This window comes from Mobula birostris, chromosome 2 (genome assembly GCF_030028105.1).
Source record: "Mobula birostris isolate sMobBir1 chromosome 2, sMobBir1.hap1, whole genome shotgun sequence".
Taxonomy (NCBI): domain Eukaryota; kingdom Metazoa; phylum Chordata; class Chondrichthyes; order Myliobatiformes; family Myliobatidae; genus Mobula; species Mobula birostris.
In genome coordinates this window covers 228,477,949-228,499,154 of record NC_092371.1, presented here as the reverse complement: position 1 = coordinate 228,499,154, position 21,206 = coordinate 228,477,949, and the positions used below count along the sequence as shown (strand labels likewise).

General features: G+C 40.3%; 1 protein-coding gene across 1 annotated transcript in view; it reads right to left on the bottom strand.

Annotated features, from left to right (window-relative positions):
* The window catches only part of trdn (triadin), a 559,007-nt gene that overhangs the window by 238,187 nt on the left and 299,614 nt on the right, over positions 1 to 21,206 (bottom strand). The window contains exons 21-25 of the mRNA XM_072251580.1: positions 20,421 to 20,462; positions 18,326 to 18,358; positions 15,394 to 15,438; positions 15,188 to 15,205; positions 10,605 to 10,649 (exon numbers count right to left, since the gene is read on the bottom strand). Of these exons, the coding sequence (XP_072107681.1) occupies positions 10,605 to 10,649; positions 15,188 to 15,205; positions 15,394 to 15,438; positions 18,326 to 18,358; positions 20,421 to 20,462 (183 nt within the window). The remainder of the gene's footprint in view (positions 1 to 10,604; positions 10,650 to 15,187; positions 15,206 to 15,393; positions 15,439 to 18,325; positions 18,359 to 20,420; positions 20,463 to 21,206) is intronic.

Genomic DNA, 21,206 nt, shown 5'->3' with positions numbered 1-21,206 from the left:
TTTGAGAAGAATATTTCATCTTTAACTTTATGACTTTTGGAGATCAGTTCATCTTCTACTCACTTAACTATACACAGTAATAGAAATTTTGACCGGGGTGCCCAAACTTTTGCATACCACTGTATGTCACCACATACAACCCTGAGATTCATTTTCCTGTGGGCATACTCGATAAATCCATTAACCATAATAGAATCAATAGAAGACTGCACCTCACAGTGCGGACAACCAGTGTGCAAAAAACAAACTGTGAAGTACAACAGAAAAAAAATAAGTAAATAAGCAATAAGCATTGAGAACATGAGATGAAGAGTCTTTGAACATGAGTCCATAAGTTATGGAAACAGTTCAGTAACAGGACAAGTGAAAATGAGTGAAGTTATCCCCTCTGGTTCAAGAGCCTGATGGTTGAGGGGTAGTAACTGTTTCTGAACCTGGAGGCGTGTGTCCTCAGGCTCCTAGGCTTTCTTCCTGATGACAGCAGCGAGAAGAGAGCATGACGTGAGTGGTGGGTGTCCCTGATGACAATGCGATTTTCCTTTGACAACGTTCCATTCAGATGAGCACAATAGTGAAGAGTGCTCTGCCCATGATGGACAGGGACGTACCTATTAATTTTTGTAGTACTCATCGTTCAATGGCATTGGTGTTCCCTTACCAGGCTGTGATGCAGCCAGTCAATATACACTCCACTACACATCTATAGAAGTTTGTCAAAGTTTCTGAAGTCATGTTGAATCTTCATAAACTTCTAATAAAGTAGATGTGGTGCAATCCTTTCTTCATAATTACACTTCAATGCTCGGCTGAGGACAGGTCCTCTGAAATGAAAACGTTGAGGGATTTAAATTCGCTGACCCTCTCCATCTCTGATCCCCCAATGAGGACTGACTCATGGATGTCCACTTTCCTTCTCCTGTAGTCAATAATCAGCTTCTTGGTCTTGCTGACATTGAGTAGGAGGTTGTTGTGGCACCGCTCAGCCAGAACTTCCATCTCCCTCCTATATGCTGATTTGTCACAACCATTGATTTGGCCTACAACAGAGGTGTTATCATCAAACTTGAATATGGTATATGGTATACGGTATATTGAGGAAATATTGTATCATTTCTTAATGCATGCATTACTAAATGACAATAAAAGAGGACTGCGTGTCTTCATAATCTAATAATATGGCATTGGAGCTGTGCTTAGCCACACAGTCATTAGTGTAAAGTGGGTAGAGCAGGGGGCTAATCACACAGCCTTGTGGGGCACCTGTACTGATGGAGATCATGGAGGAGATGTTGTTGCCAGCCTGAACTGACTGGAGCTTGCAAGTGAGGAAATCATACACAAGAGAGTATCCAGGCCAATGACACAAAGCTCCTTGGTTAGTTCTGAGGGAATGATAGTATTGAATGTCCAGTTGTAGTTGATCTGGAGAATCCCGATGTATGCATGTTTGCTGTCCAGATGTTCCTGGGTTGAGTGAACAGGCAAAGAAATAGCATCTGCTGTGGACGTGTTGTGCCAGTAGGCAAATTGGAATGAATCCAAGTCACTTCTCAGGCAGGAGATGATATGTTTAATCATTGATCTCTCAAAACGTTTCATCACCATGGATGGATGTACTATGGGATAATAGTAATTGAGGCAGCTTAACAGTTTCTTCTTAGGCACTGGTATAATTGAAGCTTGCTTGAAACAGGTGGGTACCTCAGACTGCTGAGGCACGAGGTTAAAGATCTGAATGAACACTCCAGCTGGCTAATCGGCGCAGGACTTTAGTAGTTAGTTAGGTACCCCATCTGGGCCAGATGCTTTCCGTGGATTCATCCTTCTGAAGGATTCTCTCATGTCAGCTTCAGAGACTGTAAAGTGTATTCACTGTAAAAAAAAAAGTACTATAAACATATGAACAAATGTCTTTGGGAATCTAAGTGTTGTACCGCTAATGGTTCTCCTTTATATTCTGCACATGTTAGTTCTTCAAAGAGTTGGAATAAATTGGTCAAACAGGATGTCTTTTTCAAGAAACCAAAATGACTTTACCTGATTATCTTAATTTTTTTCCAAATGTCTTGCTGTAACTTTTCTAGTAAAAGATGACAATGTTTTCCCCAAGAACTGACCCATTGTTTCCTACTTTGTGACACTCTCCCTTCTTGAACAGAGTGCACCCATTTTCTTTTGTCTTGTCTAATGGAAATCTGCAAGATCAGTATCCTGTACTGATGCTCCCTCCATTCTATCACAGTGCTGTCTGACTGTGGAGGTTCGGAGCAACATCCTGTCAAACATGGACCACTTCTGGTATCTCGGGAGCCACCACTTGGAGAAGGAAGGCATTGGTGAAAGTGGTGAATATCATCAATGTGCCAGAATAGAACTTGGTTAAATGAGGAAAAAAATTATTTGAATATCAAGACCTCAGATCTGGAAACAAAACTCATGATCTACTGGGCAAAAGTGGTCTCTCCCCTCCTCTGTGCTTCAAAAACTGAACTATATACAGAAGACATAACACTGTCTCTGCAAAATCCCCCAACTTTAATGGAAGGACAAGCAAGTCAATGTCAGCACCTTCTCCTGAGCCAAAATCCACATCATTAAAACTCTAATTACATCTCATTTGGCTACGTTGAGCAGACTATGTCATTCACGTGCCTAACACAAGACTAATGATTCCTTTTGCAAGATCTGCTGTGGGAAATGATTACCAGCTGGACAGACCAAAGAGTTCAAGAATGTGCTCAATTACACCTTGAAAGAATGCCATATTATCTGGAACACATTTACTCAAAGTAGGGAAGGGGCATCTGAGTTGAGATCAAGTACTTCAAGGCTATGCTTTGGAAGCACACAGAAGTCCTATGTAAGTGGCTGAAGATGTGCACTGCCTCAATGTTTATCCATCCACCCATCTCATCAGCCATGTTTTATCTCATCACTGGAAGAGTCTACAGTTCCTACACTGATCTCATCAGCCACATCCAAAACCACAAAACCAGAGTTGAGGCGAGTCATCAATGATTTCAAGGAACTGCCTAGGAAATTGAAGAATTCCTAGTACTTCTTCACTCTTCCCATACCAGAGCAAGATATTTCTTTACTTTCTTAATAGAAGTGTCCTGACAACCAGATACAAAAAAAAAATTAGCAAATCTACTAATCAGAGACAATATCACAGCTGCACATGGGAGACATTACAAACCGTTTGGATAGAACTCAAAAATAGGAAGGGTGTAATCAGAGAGACACCCACTGTACCTCCCACCCCCCCATAACCACCAGGACATTGAGGAACACATATGTAAATAGATTAAGGAAATGTATAAAAATAATATGGTTATTAGTCATGGGGGATTTCAACTTCCCTAACATAAACTGGGACCTTCTAAGTGCAAGGGGTTTTGATGGGGCAGAATTTGTTAAGTGTATCCTAAAGGGTTTCTTAGATCAATATGTAGACAGTCCAATGAGAAGAGGGGCTATACTCGACCTGGTGAGTGACCTTTCAGTGGGTGAGCAGGTAGGGAACAGTGACCATAATTCCCTAACTTTTCAGATAGCTACAGATAAGGATAGGTATGGTCCTTGTGGGAAAGTCTTAACTTGGATTGTTATAAATTAACCGCTACTCTATTGTCACGTCCTTCTACCCTAATGTGTCACCCTTCAAAGCCGTTGTATTTAGTGTTTAGTGTTTGTATGAATTGACTGGCTTTACATCACACATATAATACTAACTACCCCACTGAAGAATATTTCATACCAGTAACCTAGATTGGAAATCTTGTAGCATCAGTTTTGGGCAAACAAATGAAGTCCTACCTTGTATCCAGCTCTATTTTCAGTTTTACACCTGACACATCTATTGTGATCCATATGATTTTGTGATCTGCTTCAGTAATGCTATGCAGTTCTAGGCGTGACAGCTCACCTTTGTCAGACTCTGTGTTGTCTGGTTCAGATTCACATTCAGTCACTGTGCATTTGTTTACTTTTGTGTTTGAAACTCTTCACTTAGTATTGCTTTTCTCTTTTGTTGTGCTTTCTTGCCTAATGTGCACATTTTGTCTCTGTGACCTTGTCTGTGACACTTTCTGCAAACTTTTTCTTTGACCCAACAGTCATTTGCATCATGGGAGGATTTGCCACATCGATAACATTTTTGGATTTTTGCATCATTCAGGGACATTTTGTGCGTATTACATTCTAAATTATTTTTCTGTAGTTCTGATGTATCCTTTTCTGTTGTCTCCAATGATATTGTAATGGTCAATGGCCAATAGAAACCCTACAGCACAATACAGGCCCTTCGGCCCACAAAGTTGTGCCAAACATGTCCTTACCTTGGAAATTACTTAGGGTTACGCATAGCCCTCTATTTTTCTGAGCTCCATGTACCTATCCAGGAGTCTCTTAAAAGATCCTATCATATCTGCCTCCACCACTGTTGTCGGCAGCCCATTCCATGCACTCACCACTCTCTGCGTAAAAAAAACTTGCCTCTGACATCTCCTGTGTACCTACTTCCAAGCACCTTAAAACTGTGCTCTCTCATGCTGGCTATTTCAGCTCTGGGAAAAAGCCTCTGACTATCCACATGATCAATGCCTCTCATCATCTTATACACCTTTATCAGGTCACCGCTCATCCTCCGTTGCTCCAAGGAGAAAAGGCTGAGTTCACTCAACCTATTCTCATAAGGCACGCTCCCCAACCTAGGCAACATCCTTGTAAATCTCCTCTGCACCCTTTCTATGGTTTCCACATCCTTCCTGTAGTGAGGCAACCGGAACTGAGCACAGTACTCCAAATGGGGTCTGACCAGGGTCCTATATAGCTGCAACATTACCTCTCGGCTTCTAAACTCAATCCAATGATTGATGAAGGCCAATACACCATATGCCTTCTTAACCTCAGAGTCAACCTGCGCAGCAGCCTTGAGTGTCCTATGGACTTGGACCCCAAGATCCATCTGATCCTCCACACTGCCAAGAGTCTTACCATTAATGCTATATTCTGCCTTCATATTTGACCTACCAAAATGAACCACCTCACACTTATCTGGGTTGAACTCCATCTGCCACTTCTCAGCCCAGTTTTGCATCCTATCAATGTCCTGCTGTAACCTCTGACAGCCTTCCACACTATCCACAACATCCCAATCTTTGTGTCATCAGCAAATTTATTAACCCATCCCTCCACTTCCTCATCTAGGTCATTTATAAAAATCACGAAGAGAAGGGGTCCCAGAACAGATCTCTGATGCACACCACTGGTCACCGGCCTCCATGCAGAATATGACCCGTCTACAACCACTCTTTGCCTTCTGTGATTCACAAAGCAATGTCCCCTTGGATCCCATGCCTCCTTACTTTCTCAATAAGCCTTGCATGGGGTAACTTATCAAATGCCTTGCTGAAATCCTTATACACTACATCTACTGTGCTGCCTCCGTCAATGTGTTCAGTCACGTCCTCAAGAAATTCAATCAGATTTGTAAGTCACGACCTGCCTTTGACAAAGCCATGCTGACTATTTCCTAATCATACTCTTTTCCATATATGCTACCTGGCCTGCTGAGTTCTTCCAGCATTTTCTGTGCGTCGCTTAGATTTCCAGCATCTGCAGATTTTCTCTTGTTTGTGATTCCACATCCCCTTCCTGGTAGTGCTGCCTCATTTCAGATCCTTAATACTACCTCATTATTAATTCCATTATTGTCACCTTAACATTTCAATTTGCAGTGCCTCAGAGGCACGATAATCTTTGCAGCGTTCTCTTGTTTTGTGCTGATCACTGCCGATCTTATTTATTGTTGCCATGCATAATATTTACTCTCTGCGTTTTAAGTGAGCAAGTAATTTCATTGCACCCTGGTGTATATGGCAATAAACCAATCTGAATTATTGTTTCTTTTTTCTTGCAGGATTTCTTCCAGCATTTCTGGGCATTTAATTCCAAGTGAAGCCTGGCTAAGCTATTGAATGATGCACTGTCCTGGATCTGTCTGCTTGAGGTTGTTTTGGCAGACTGTACAAGGGGATGTCTTGTGTTTAAATAATATTCACTCTGAGCCTCCAGCACTATTCACATCTGGTTTTGTTTTCTTGTCAGATAAAGACACCAATTTTGGTTCAGGGCAAATTGGTTGAAAATCTCACCAGAAATAGGTTGTAAATGTGATACCACTGCTGATATCATCAGAACCACGTTTAATATTATCGGCATATGTCGTGAAATTTGTTAACACAAAATAATCTGCAGGTGCTGTGATCAAAGCAACACTTTCAGTACTGAATGAACTCAGCAGGTCGGGCAGCATCAGTTAGAAATGATGAGTCGACGTTTCGGGCTGGAACCCTTTGTCAGGACTGAAGAATGAAAGATGGGGAAGGATTTGAAGAATGCTTGTCAGAGAGAGGCGGAGATCACAGAGGGGGAGCAGTGAGAGAGGGTCTCACTGAACTCCCGTCGAAGAGAGGATTTAAACTTCTTCAGGGTAGGCATACCTCGAAGAGACTTCGCAGTGGAGTAACAAATCGTAAACACAAAATAATCTGCAGATGCTGTGACCAAAGCAACACTTTCAGTACGCTGGATGAACTCAGCAGGTCGGGCAGCATCAGTTAGAAATGATGAGTCGACATTTCGGGCCGCAACCCTTCGTCAGGACTGAAGAATGAAAGATGGGGAAGGATTTGAAGAATGCTTGTCAGAGAGAGGCGGGGATCAGAAAGTCTGAAAGACTTTCTGGCCTGAAACATCGACTCATCATTTCTAACTGATGCTGCCCAACCCACTGAGTTCATCCAGTGTACTGAAAGTGTTGCTTGTGAAATTTGTTACCTTTGCTGCAGCAGTACAATGCAATACATAATAATAGAAAAGAAAAAGTAACAGTAAATAAATATTAATATAAATAGTTACATTAAATAAGTAGTGCAAAAAAATAGAAATAAAAAAGTAGTGAGGTAGCCTCTATGGGTTCAATGTTCATTCAGAAATCAGATGGCAGCGGGGACGAAGCTGTTCCTTGATCACTGAGTGTGTGGCTTTGGGCTTGTATACATCCTTCCTGATGGTAGCAATGAGAAGAGGGCATGTTCCAGGTAATGAGGGTCCTTAATGATTTTCCCTGTCTTTTTGAAGCACCACTCCTTGAAGATACCTTGGATACTATGCCGGCTAGTGCTCTTGTTGGAGCTGACTAATCTTACAGCTCTCTGCAGCTTACTTCAGTCATGTGCAGTAGCCTCCCCCACCCACACCAGACGGTGATGCAGCTAGTTAGAATGCTCTCCACAGTACATCTGGGTTAGTTTGATACTGGAGAAACAGATCTAGGCTTCATAAGTAGCTTGGATCAAAACATCTATTCTATTAAGGTATTAAAGACTGGAAAATATATCGGAATGATTAATGTCACATTGCTTTTATCTATGCATTTGGGTGGCAGGGTGGAGATATGCCTCTACCAAAGGAGATGTAAGGCACTCCTTCCATCCACTAGTCTGCAGGCCACCCTTGGGTAAGGTGTAGCACTTGCTTAGCTCCCTGATCAGGGTCACGTGAAGCCACAGGAGCAGGTGGTGGATGGTTGTATGAGCAGCTGGTGCATACCACATGTCCTGGTTATGCAAACACTGATGCCAGGCAGACAATCTCTGAAGAGTATTGATAATGGCTGGGGTCACCAATCTTGTAAAGACACCGCCCAGAAGAAACAATGGGAAACACTTCTGTAGAGAAATGTGCCAAGAACAATCATGGTCGTGGAAAGACTATGATCACCCATGTCATTCTACATGGCATATAACAAATGATCGAATGAGACAGACACACAAATATGAAGGGAATGGATGGTTATGGATGATACACTTTTAGTACAAATCGGCATCAAGGTCAGCACCACATCGTGGAGAAAATGGCCTGATCAGTGCTGATCAAAATTCTATTTTGATGAATACATGGAATTCAAGAAAATTAGTTGTGAATTTTGCACATTTCTTTTTAAAAGGTGCTGTTACACAGATGCTTAGCACACAGTGATAAGCCCACGCTGACTGAATTTCCATTATGACACGAATCTCACTCTTACAAAATGCTGGAGAAACTCAGCTGGTCAGGGAGCATCCATGGAGCCTGCTGAGTTCCTCTAGCATTTTCTGTGTGGTATTTAGAGTTGGGGTGCAAGCCCATGATCGACTCCTTTTCTCGCCAATCTCACCAATTAAAGCTTCATGCAAGATTGAAATCAACAAGGACGAGTGGAAGGTGAGCAGGTGTTCAGCACCATCTACCTGCATGTGACCGGTCTCTCTCGCCCTCTCTCGTTCGCTACTGCCAGAGGAAGGCCTTGCATTCAACTGGTCTCTCTCTCCCTCTAGCTCACTGCTGCTGGGAAATGGTACCAGAGACTTGGATCTTAGACTCAGTGCTAAACTGAACTGAACTGAACTAACTGAACCATCCTTGACTGTTTTCAGGACTCTGTGGTTATGTTTTATATGCTGAGGGTTTTTCACTCATTTTTGCTATTTGCATTATTCTCTTTTTTTTCCACACATTGGGGGTTTGATGATTTCCTTTGAATGGGTTCTAATATATTTCTTTGTTTCGTGTCCATCTGCAGGAAGGAGAATCTAAGGGTTATATTCCTCATACATACTTTGATGCTAAATGTACTTTAATCTTTGGATTTCCAGCATCTGTAGAATCGCTTGTGTTTATAATCTCACTCTTACTCTGAGATTGTGTCCTTCAAAACTGACTTTATCAAAGTAAGCAGAGCTCATCAACCAAGCAAAAGAGAGCTGATCTTACTTCTGAATGCAATTCATCTTTCTGTCCAAGTTCCCACAAAATCCAATGTCATTGTCCTTTTGCTCATTCCAGACTGTTACTTCAAGACAAAAGAAAGTGAATCTCCTAAAAATTCTAATTTAATGACTTTGAACTACTGAATTTGAAATCCAGCCTGCTTCTCTGACTTAGATTCCCCTGTTGATCACTCACTTCATTTCCCCCAGAGTTAGCACAAGGATTTAGAGTTAGCTCTGGATTTGGAGTTTGGGTTTTGCAATTGATTTCTCCTTGCTCTCCTTAATGGAAAAATATGTCATCAAACTTGTCCAGAGCAAATGCAAAACACGTAATTCCTGCAATAATAGTCTTCATGATATTCCATTGGAGAATTCTGTAGAATAATAGATGCTGATCACTCAGATGAAAATCATTTAGCATTTTGTTCTACACTGGCTATTTTGGGAACAATTTAAACCTGGCTCCCTGTATTCTCTGATGTACTACCTCTTCAAGTATGTATCCAGTTTTCATTTGCAAGTATCCTAATCTCTGCCAAAGCAGCCTCTGCTCCACACTACAACACTGGCCCCCATTTCTCCCTTCACTTCATAATGATAAAAGTAAAATGATAATCTCTTGCCACCAAGTACTTAATCAGAAGAAATAACATGTTCCAATTAACACTATTAATAGTTATATCTCAATATAATGGCATTTCAAGCCTCCATGCATCACAATTATTTCTTATGTCAGAATCTGAATCACATTATTGCCAGTATATGAAACATGCCAGAACTGATTGTGGTTCGGTGCCAAGCATAAACCGTAGGACAATACCATTACAGACAACACAATACCAACCGGCAATGTACAAGACAATAGTGCAAACAGCCGTGAGCAATCAACAGTTAGCACAAACATCAATAATCAACTTAAATACATGCGAACATATGAACAGACTCAATAACTATCAATAGAATGCAGAGAGCAGGAAAGACCATTTACTGGATGTTCTGCAAGGACAGTTTGGGTATTACACCTGAGTGAGCTTTGTTGAGAAAGCGGGATTGCTACGTGAAAGAAGTTTCAAGTAAACCTGAACCGAATGGGAGAGAAAATGCATCTTTATTTGTTTTATTAAAGGAACAAGATTATTACAAAACTAAATGTTGCATTCTGAAACTTGGTTCCATTGTCATTAGTTACTACTCCATTATATGGCTTGTGCAAACAACTAAAATGTATTTCCACCAATGGTTTCCATGGCAATAAAATCTGTATGATAAAGCTCCCAAAAATGTAAGCAGTATGTGAAAACGATGCCTAACTAATGTTCTGTAGTCATTCCCCTATAATAAAATGAGCTTGTCCTCTCAAATGAGAGAGATGATTACAGCCTTCTGAAGTGTGCACAACCGTAATTTAGCATAATTATTTCCATGCTAGTGCCAAGAGGTGTTATATTTGCAAAGAAAGTAATGACACTTTATAGCCATCAGGAGATGTCTCATGTTTATGATCTTGATTAACTTATTTTCATGTGAAGAAGAATGCCATAGATTACCCTGGTGTACAATGTACATTGTGGGTTAGATATATTGATTCCATTACCTTGGTTGCATTTCCCTGTATTTGTGTGTACAACATTTTTAATTTGTCTACATCTCAAAATAAATGAAGTGTGTCAAACCAATAAACATCAGTTTAATGAAACGGTTCCTCTGCTACAGATTCTCAGAGTATTTTCATTCCATGATCAAAGATATAACCCGAATGTTGTAAGACAACTAAATCACAATTACCTTCCTCCAGATCTTTGGCTGTTTTCACTGCTGCTGTAGTTTTGACTGTGAAAAGAAAAACAAAAAGCAACTACAATTACTTACAAGCAATAACACAGTATTCATTTGAATTAATACAAGAGAAGTTTCAATGCACTGGATCAACCTTAGAATATTCTTGCAAGTCTAGTATCTCAGTATTTACTTTATAAAGTACGGTTTCTGGGAGCAATTGGGAAGGTGCGGGACAAATACATCCCAGAGATGAAGAAGTATTCTAAAGGAAGGATTACTCAACCGTGGCTGACAAGGTAAGTCAAAGACAGCATAAAAGCAAAAGAGAGGGCATATAATATAACAAAAAATAGTGACAAGATAGAAGATTGTGAAGCTTTTAAAAAACAAAAGGCAATGAGGCCACAAGGAGAGAAAAGATTAGGTATGAAGGTAAACTAGTCAATAATATAAAACATTAGCAGTATGCCTGAAATTTAAGAGTGTCAGCTGATAGAAATGAGTATGCCTGTAATTACTAAGGAGAAAGTTCAAAGTTCAAAGTATATTTATTATCAAAATTTGTATGTAATATACAACCCTGAGATTCATCTTACCCGCAGACAGCCACAAACCAAAGAAAACCATGGAAACCTTTCAAAGACAAATATCAACCTGTCCCACGCAAAAAAAAAACACGCAAATGGTAACAAAAACAAGAGTGAAAAATACAGGCTATAAAACATAAAATCAAAGGAGTCCAGGCATAAATTAGTTCAGCTAATTTTTCATTAATTGCAGGCCACCTCGATTCAAATGTGCACAAAATGGCAACAGAGGAAGGAGCGGCCAGAAACCAGAAACACAATCACAACAAAAGAACTACGATGACATCAGAGAGCAGATTCTTCAAGCTCATCTGCAGAAGCAGCTTAATTTCTACCTTTAATGTTTCTTTCTTTTCCCCCTTTTCAAGGTGGATGGGTTCTGTCAGTGCCCTTGACCTGCAGCTGCACTCATGCTGTGGTTCTTTATGGTGGTGGGTCCTGCTCCCAGGGCTCACTGACCCACCATTTTTTGATAGCACAAGGGTGCTGCCTAGAAGCACGCCTTTGGGGTTTCAAGGCTTTGCAGCCCAGTAGACGAGAGTTTGCTGCCAATTCTCAAGTTGAAGAACTCAGAAAAAGACTCTAACACTGTAACAGCAAGCTATTTTCTTTCAGTTGGTCTCCCTCACACTGTATGACACCTCTCTGCCCCTTTATTAAGGAGAGCAAGAGCTGAATTACGTCGAATTGGTCAGGTGAACGATTTTTTTTGTTGTTGTACTGTAGATCATGGTCTCCCTGGGGGGCTTTGCTATTGCTTGCTTGGTGAGTGGTGGCTGCCGAAGCTTTTTTGCTGAAATAAGTAGGGAACAGGGAGGGGGAAGGTTGATACTTTACTGCTGCTTGTGTGTCGGAAAGGGGAGAAGGGGTTTTGGGGTTCTAATATTTTTACTGTCATTCATTCTTTGGGGTACTCTTCTGTTTTCATAGATGTCTGAGAAGAGCAAGAATTTCAGGTTGTACTATATATTGTATACATTCTCTGATAGAACTTTTGAACTGTTGAAGATGAACTACGGTCCAATCCACAAATCGCAGATCCTGAACTTCGGCACCATCCTCGGACAGCATCGAGGGAGAGAGACCATTCAAACTCAGGGACTTTCCTTTGGGAGCAATGAGTGAGAGGGAGAGAGAGAGGGAGAGACCATTAACACAAACACCTTCCTCCAGCAGCAGTCAGCATGAGGCCGGCAGTCGGCGCCGAACACTTGCACAACTTCCACACTTGCCTCGATGCTTTCAATCTTCTTCAATGCTCTAATTGGCAAGATTGGTGAAAGATGGAGTCTTTCAAGCTTCTAGGCCCTGAGGTCACACCTTCCTCAGTGAACACCCTCAGAGACAGCAAAGAGCCAGATGACTCAATCTGCCTGAAAACATACCATGGAAGTGTAGATCATATGCTCCAATAGTATCAGAAACACATTTCAATGAAAAAGAAGATGTAAAAGAAGTGAAAACAAGCAGCTTCATGGAAAATCTGGAGGGTGTCTCTTTTGGTGGCGCCATCTTCTCCTGGAAGGAAGTGCTTGGGAAGCTGAAAGATCAGAAGGTAGATAAGTCAGCTGGACCAGATGGTGTACATCCCAGGGTTCTGAAAGAAGTGGATGAAGAGATTGTGGATGCAGCAGCAATGATCTTTCAAAAATCACGAGATTCTGGAATGGTTCCTGAGGACTGGAAAATTGCAAATGACACAAGAAGGAAGGGAGGCAGAAGAAAGGAAATTATAGGCCACTTAGCCTGTCTTCAGATATTGGAGTCTATTATTAAGGATGATGTTTCAGGGTACTTGAAAGCACTTGATAAAATAGGCCAAAGACAGCATGGTTTCTTTAAGGGAAAATCCATGTTTGATAAATCTGTTGGAATTCTTTGAGGAAATAACAAGCTGGATAGACAAAGGAGTGTCAGTAGATGTTGTTTATTTGCATTTTCAAAAAGCCTTTGACAAGATGTCACACGTGAGGCTGCTTAACAAGATAAGAGTATATGTTATTAGAGGAAAGATAGTAGCCTGGATAGAAGATTGACATTCTGGGAATGAAAGGTTTAGCATATGAGGAGTGTTTGATGGCTGTGGGCCTGTACTTGCTGGAGTTTAGAAGAATGAGGAGGGATCACATTGAAACCTATTGAATATTGAAAGACCTAGATAGCATGAATATGGAGAGGATGTTTCCTATGGGGGGGGGGAATCTAGGACGAAAGGGAAAAATCTCAGAATAGAGGGACATCCATTTAGAACAGACCTGAGGAGGAAATTCTTTAGCCATAGGGTACTGAATCTGTGGAATTCATTGCCTCAGACAGCTGCGGAGGCCAAGTCATTGGGTATATTTAAAGTGGAGGTTGATAGACACTTGATTAGTCAGGAATCAAAGAATGGGTTTGAGTGGGATTTGATGGAATGGCAGAGCAGTCTTGACGGCCTGAATGGCCTAATTCTGTTCCTGTGCCTTACGTTTTTTCACTCTTATTACTTTCTACTATTTCAAGTTAAATCAATCTTTATGAAGGAGAGCATAGGTATTTGGCAGTCCCAATGATATTAGAGAATTTATGAGGAGGATACCTCAGATTTCTTTAGATATAAATATGTGTCACCATAGATACTTGAGAAACTGAATGATCCTGTTCTGAACTGCTGAATTCTGTTATCAATGTAATGTAATAATTTATGAGGCCAATTCAAAACCATGCTAATTATTTTGGATTTGGACTGAATTGCTGGTCAGGCCAAACTGGCTAACAATAATTCGCCTACATCCAAAAGAAATAACCCTTTCAGGCAGCAGCTCTGGAGAAAAACACAGTCTATCTTTCAGCTCAGTGGCCTTTCATCAGAATCCTGACCTCACACCTTTTAATCTTCACAGATGCTGAGCATTTCCACCATTTTCATGTTTTGTTTCAGATTGCCAGCATTTGTACAATTTTGCTTTTACAAGTGGTGAATTATTTGGAGATGGAGGAGGAGAAGGTGGCGGCGAGACGCAGCTTGCGCAGCCACTCCAGTGAATGACATCTGTAATCTGTCAAGTAGGGTGCCGTGCACAATCCTGATTTGATGGAGACAGACGTGAGAGAATGGAGGAACATCTGGAGAAACTTCTGAAATGCCTTTTTCGCTGCAGCTGTTACTGTGTGATCCAGGATCTTCGGAGGGGAAGGCCCCGAATCCTCGACTTTGTTTGTTGCTCGGTGGCCGGGACGGGGTCGAAGCGCTCGGCAGAGATGGTGCTCGGTGCTTGGTGTCAAAGGGCTGGTCCGAGGCTCGAAGTTTTCGGACAGACTCAGAATCGGCTATGGTCGGATGCTTTCAATGCATCGACAGTTGTCGGCGCCTGGAGGTTTATGGCAGAGAGAGTTGCTCCCTTCTGCCGCCTGCTATCGGGGACTATCAGGAGTCGATCGGAACTTTGAGACTTTTTTTACCGTTCCCATGGTCTGCTCTTTATCAAATTATGGTATTGCCTTGCTCTGCTGTAACTATATGTTATAATTATGTGGTCTTGTCAGTGTTAGTCTTTGGTTTGTCCTTTTTTTTGTGATATCACTCTGGAGGAACATTGTATCATTGCTTAATGCATGCATTTCTAAATGACAATAAACGAGGATTGAGTGTCCTCATAATCTAATCTAATCTAATTTGGTGCTTAAAGACTATCTGATATCTTTTCTAATCATTTTTACTTGTAAATTTTATATTATAAAATCAGAAACCACTATGTAAATAGTATTATGACAAGACGTTCGTAATGAAGCAACAATTTACAGTTTAATATGTTTGTATTAAGAGATCTATAGATTCTATTTAACAGCAAATTCTTTTGATTGATTCAAATAAGCTTTAGCCTTGGCATGTGTTTCAGACAGTGTGCATTGTAATTAGGCAGCACATTGAGAAATGGGACTAATTGCAAAGGTGTCAAGAAGAACAAAACTGTTGCTTTTTAGTGTCATAATCTGCTTTAAAAACAGGAAAACATTACTTACTCTCTTTCTTTTCTTTCACTTATGAAAAAATATAAAATACAGATTTAGTTATCTTTAGAGTTTATTAATGTCTTGTTTATTTACTATTTTTGCATATTAAATAATCTCATTTAATAAACAGATTTAGAATAAATGATGGTTCCAAATTACTGCAACCAGTAGATGGCATAATTGTATTTTAATTCCCAGTATCGTTCAGTATTTACCTGATACAACAGCAGAAATTTTGTGTTTCTTCGTAGTGTCTTCCTCTGGTTCCATAAAAGAAAGATCAAATAGGTTCAAAGAAAGTAAAATACTGTATGTTGAACTAACCTTATTCTACACATCTTCAATGCAATCTATATCTCAGAATGGATTTTTCGTTAGCTCTTTCACCATGCATTAACATTAAACCACTTCTGAAATATGTTTTTTTAACTATTCTTTGTATTGAGTGAGGGGGAACGGGAGGTTTTGAATGACACCAGAGTTGAGTCAATATCCTTCTTTCTCCCTTCCCTCCCCATATCCTCCTGATACCCTGCCTCCTGGTTTGATGTTTGATATTCTCTGTGTTTTTCATTCGTTTTCTGCCATTCGTGCAATTTGTTCTTTTTTCGCACATTGGCTGTTTGATGTTTTCTTGAACGGGTTCCATGATGTTTGTCCCTTGGTTGCCTGCCGGAGGACAAATCTAGAACTACATTCTGTATACATACTTCCATACTAAATGTACTTTGAATCTTTTGTACGGGGTCTTTCTTTTGTTACATTTAAAATGGCGACTTTGTTATGTTAATCTGGGGAATGCGGCTTTGTTGTGCTTTAACGCTGAAGAGAGTTTGCGCTAGCAGTTTGTTTACTTTAAAATGAGATAACAGGGTTCTATTAGCCAATGGGTGGTTATGTATCGTTTTGTTTTCGGATACCACACTGTATTATATGACTGTGGACTGAGTTTTGGCGGGGAGTCGGAGGAGAGACGAGGAGGACCGCGGACGTGTGGAGAGGCTCCGGTCGATCACTCAAGGTAGTCCCGAGCCGTGAGTCGACGGAATTCGAGTGGTCGTCTGAAGTCGAATTGAGCTCCAACGTAGCGCGAAGAACTTGGACTTTGATAAGTGTTGGCGCCTTTTTTTTCATTACTTTCCTCTCTGTATCAAATGTATATTAATGTCATAGAATTAGTAATATCTATAAAGTGTATGTGTTAAAATTTACTGGGTGTGCTGGCTGATGATTGATGTTTGTGATTGATTCGGGCGGCAACTGACCCTGTGGGGAGTGTTGAGACGGGTGCTGGGCTGGATTTCCCCTAGACATACACGACCTAATATAACTGAAAGTTACACTTTGAATATCAGAATTTTTGAATCTTTGTCAAATACACTTTCCAATTATTAATGCTGTGTTCTTTTTTTAGTCAAGTGAACATTATGTACTATAAAACCAGGACCTATAAAGCCAAGCGATGGAAGACCTTATTTCTTTCACAGAGCACTGACAAGTTGTTTGAAAAGTAATTGTTCCATTCCAGCATCTGTTACCGCTCATCGTCCAAGTTGCCCACCAGATCTCATGACATTATTGCACAGAAGTTGGATGTTAGAAGTTTTGCTCCACTTCCATCAAATCAAAAGCCATTAAAAGCAGCACAGTAAAGAGGCCCTTACTTTAGGAATTGATATCTTCATGTACTTTTTAAGACTTCATATTCTATGAGCATACTCAAACCCCATGATACAAGTGATCCAGAGAGCTACAGCTAACAATTCACATGTAAATTAATCTTTACACAGAACCACTGAAGCCAACTTTTCTTGTAATATATTATTGTGCAGAAGTCTTAGGCACATAAATATAGCCTAAGAATTGTGCACAATATGATATTTATTAATGTGGAGCAGAGAGAGAGTTTGTAAGTCTGGTGGGAGCAAAGCATGTTGGGAATGGCCAGTGTGGAATGCCATGAAAAGGTTGTGGCACAGGTGACAGAGAAAGAGTGCTGTGTGCAGGTGATGGCACAGGTGCAAACGCGCCCAACCCTGAGGCTACGTCCACACGACGCCAAATAATTTTGAAAACGAAGCTTTTTCTCTTCGTTTTGACCCTCCTTCCACACTCACCAGGCAAGGTCATTTGATTCCAAACAATGGGTTTAATGATCATTACAGAAAGTCTCTCTGATACTTCCCGCTCCCTCCCCTCTCCCTTCCCCTTTTCCCAACCATGATTTCCCTCTTCCAGCTCCCTTCTGATTCTCAGTTCACAACAGAGACCCCTATCAGAATAAGATTTGTCATCACTCAGATATGTCATGAATTTTGATTTTTTTTGCGGCAGCAATACTGTGCAATACATAAAATTACTAGAGTACTGTGCAAAATTTTTGCACAGAATTGTATTTGTCAACGTAGAGCAGAGAGTGAGTTTGTAAATCTGGTGGGAGCAAACGATGTTGGAAGTAGTGAGGGTGGAGTGCTGCGGGAGGGGTGTGGGACAGGTGACAGAGAAAGAGTGCCAGGGAAGGGGGTTGGCGAGGTTTATCATCACTCACGTACATTGTGAAATTTGATTCTTTTTACAGCAGCATTACAATGCAATACATAAAATTACTGCAGTTCTGGGAAAAAGTCTTAGACACCCTAGCTATTTACAATACTGAAAATATTATTGTAGATGCTCTTCTTTTACGTATAAGAATAGAGGAGACTTCAATTCTCGTGTAATCTACTCTCAATATAAAGTAATCCTCATTATATTGTGAGTTTACTAAGTAATGAGTCTTGTTTGTCAAAGACAACAACGAATATGCAAATTTCCGCAGAGAAATAAGCAAACTACCTCAGAATGTCCCCTGTCCAATTTGTTGATGGGCAGTACTTCAATAAGAAACAGGTATTGCAACACAAACACAATATGCTTTTCATAAACGATTTATGCTAGAAACAAATGCAAACAAGTCTAATTTTTGGACACTGGCTCCATTGGGTTTTAGAATAGAATGACGGAGTGTTTGACGATAAAGTCCATGCGACTTCTCTGTGTCATGTATCTGTTACACATTGAAGTCATTTCAATCAACCAGCAGGAAGTGAGAAAGTGTGAAACAGCCTTACATGATGCTAGTTGAAAATATAAATGTGTACCACTTACTTTTGATCCCTTGATCAGCATCCTTCTGTTTAACTGAGGATTGCCACAAAAATACAGAATCATAAATGTGTTAAAATTTAAGCAGCATTCAATTTTAAGACCCATTGTTATATGCAAAGCAATTCAGTGCCATTTAACAATGTAAGCTAATCTTACAGCGGCCATTAATAAATGAAGCGAGGAATGCCTAAAGAAAATCATTCAAACGGATCCTGGAACAGAAAACTTATCTTCTCTCTGATAACTTCTGGAGCCTGATACATGAATTGCTATTGGGAAATGATTTCTTTTCAGTGCACCAACTAAAATTAACTTAACCTTATCACAGTACGAGTCAGCACTTTCAGCTGAAGAGGGTCAATATTATTGTGCCAATGAAAACAGTAGAAGGCAGTAAATTTTTTTATGAACAAGTATTAATTAACATAAAATCATTGCAAATAATTTGTAGCTGGACTGTCAAAATAGACTGGGAATTCTGGCATGCTCTAATAATATGAACTGGAGAAGGGTGCACAATTTATTACAGCGCGAGAACAATTGCACGCATAGTACTTTCGGGAACTCTCACTTGTATGCATATTTCTCACCTTACCTTGACTTTCTGTACTGGAGACCTGCCTCACTGCTGCTGCGTTGTACTTCACAATACTTAGTTTCACACCTCCCTCAGAAACAGATATAACTTCACATACTCTTTGCTGTTTTCAGGAATGTCTCATATTGTGATCATTTAATCCAGTCTAGACATTATACCAGCTTTGCAGCAGATACTATTTTGAACTATTTCCCTATTTTCTGATTGTGGGAAACTTGTAACTACTCAGTCATTCGAAGAGCTGCACATTTCCACCTTCCACACCTGCATTACACACAGGGTGTCCTCACCTTTTTGTGAAGCATGCATACTATGGTTGAGGCCAATATCTGGGAGTAAAATTACTTCATTTCAATGAACCTGTCAGTGCCTGTGTATTCTTAACACTGTCTTGGGCCTGATAAGTTTTGTTAGCTATGAAAGCAAATTGCTACTTGCTGTATAAGCTGCGAATGGTTGACAAAACTCATTGAATGTATGGGTTGGTTCTGAAGCCTGCCTGTACTTGAACAACCACTTTCCTGTTTCTCTGCCATACAGTGATGTAAGGCTCAAACCTCATGTGTCTTTTCCCGCCTCACTGCTGTTGAACTGTCAGCTGTTTTACATTCTCTCCCTCTCTCTGCATGTCCCTCTCTATCCTGTGCCACCATTACACCAGCCCATCCTGCTATCTAACTTGCTGATGATAGAGCAAATTTATCTCCTCTCCATACTTCCCAGCACTTTAATAATCAACTATTTTTTCCTCTTAAATATACTTTTTGGCAACAAGCTGCCAAAGCTTTTGTAAGAATTTGTCAAATATAATAGCTTTTCCATTTGCTACCAGTCCATATCATCAATTGAGGTCATTGTCTTTGCTATTTGTAACGCAATTATGATTGGATTCTGCACCGCAAGTGTGGTATTAGCATAGTTCCAATGACAAGAATATTCTAGAAGCTTCAGGACAAGCATCCTTACTAAGAGCAACAACAAAACACGATGCAAATGCCAAGATGATGTTATCATTTCATCCTTCAGCCTGAAATATACAGTATGTTGTTAATTAACTAAAGGTAAATTTAAGAAGTTCTTAGTTCTAAACTTATGAAAATATTTGCATCCTCTCTAATGATCTGTTAATTAGCATAACGTTATATTTTTTATCTCGGCGAGAGTATCCTCCACATGGCATTGCCATTAAAATATTGCACAGATAATTATGCAGAATTCCTATTGGGAATAATTAGGTTAACATTATGAAGTTAAAGAAATGCTTGAAGTGCATGCCTTAGATAAAGAAACAGGCTTCTGCACAATAGATTTATTGCACATTAGAATCTGCAAAGCATTCATATTGCCATCACATGAGGCCTTTAGTAAATTTCTAATGAAATACCTGATGTTGCCATTAGACTGCCATCAATCTCAATGCAGAACTTATTGAAGCATTGTTTCAGACATGCAGCTTAATCACTCGTATGCCTGCGCATGTGTATGCATTTATCAAACCTTTAGTTTCTCTGATAGCAGGAGGAGATAATGTCTTCTTTGCTAAATAAGAGAATATAAATAATCTGCTTTTATTAAATGCAATACAGAAGACCTATTTACAGGTCAGAGAAAAAAAATGTCACAGAGTTACAAATTACACAGACTGACAACAAATCCAACAGCATGTTTAATTCTCTTTCCTGTTTGGTTGCTCATGCGCCTGGATATTGAGCCAACCATTAGTATTATGGTAAAAACCGTCGCAATTGTTGTATTTATCCTCAAGTGAAAAATAAGCATTTAAAATTAAAATTTAGGGTTGGATTCATTGCCTGGTGTATCCGTGTGTTTTCCCTTCATGTAGGCAAAGCGGAGGAAATGGGTTAACAGTCCATGGCATTTCAGTTGACACAATTCTTATTTGGTGGCGAAGGGGAGGAGAGGAGGAAGGACAGAATATTTGATCCCGTGAAATGACTAGAGGCAAGCTGGAAAGGTCGGGGAACCCAAGAGAGAAGTTTGCCTGAACTGCACAGAGTCGTAGGGTAGGGATTTTGAGGTGCAGATCATAAGACCATAAGACATAGGAGCATGAGATTGTATGTCTTTCCTGTCACCCCACAGAGATCCCCCAGGTGCTTCAGTTTTCTCCCAAAATCCAGAAGTATGGTAAATTACCATGAGATTATGTGGCTGATGTGAAGATCAACAGTGGAGTATGAGAGTGGACATGTGAGTAGGAACAGCTTGCAAGGAAATATGTAAGGGAAAGGGATTGCTTTAAGAGCTAGCATCAACTTTATG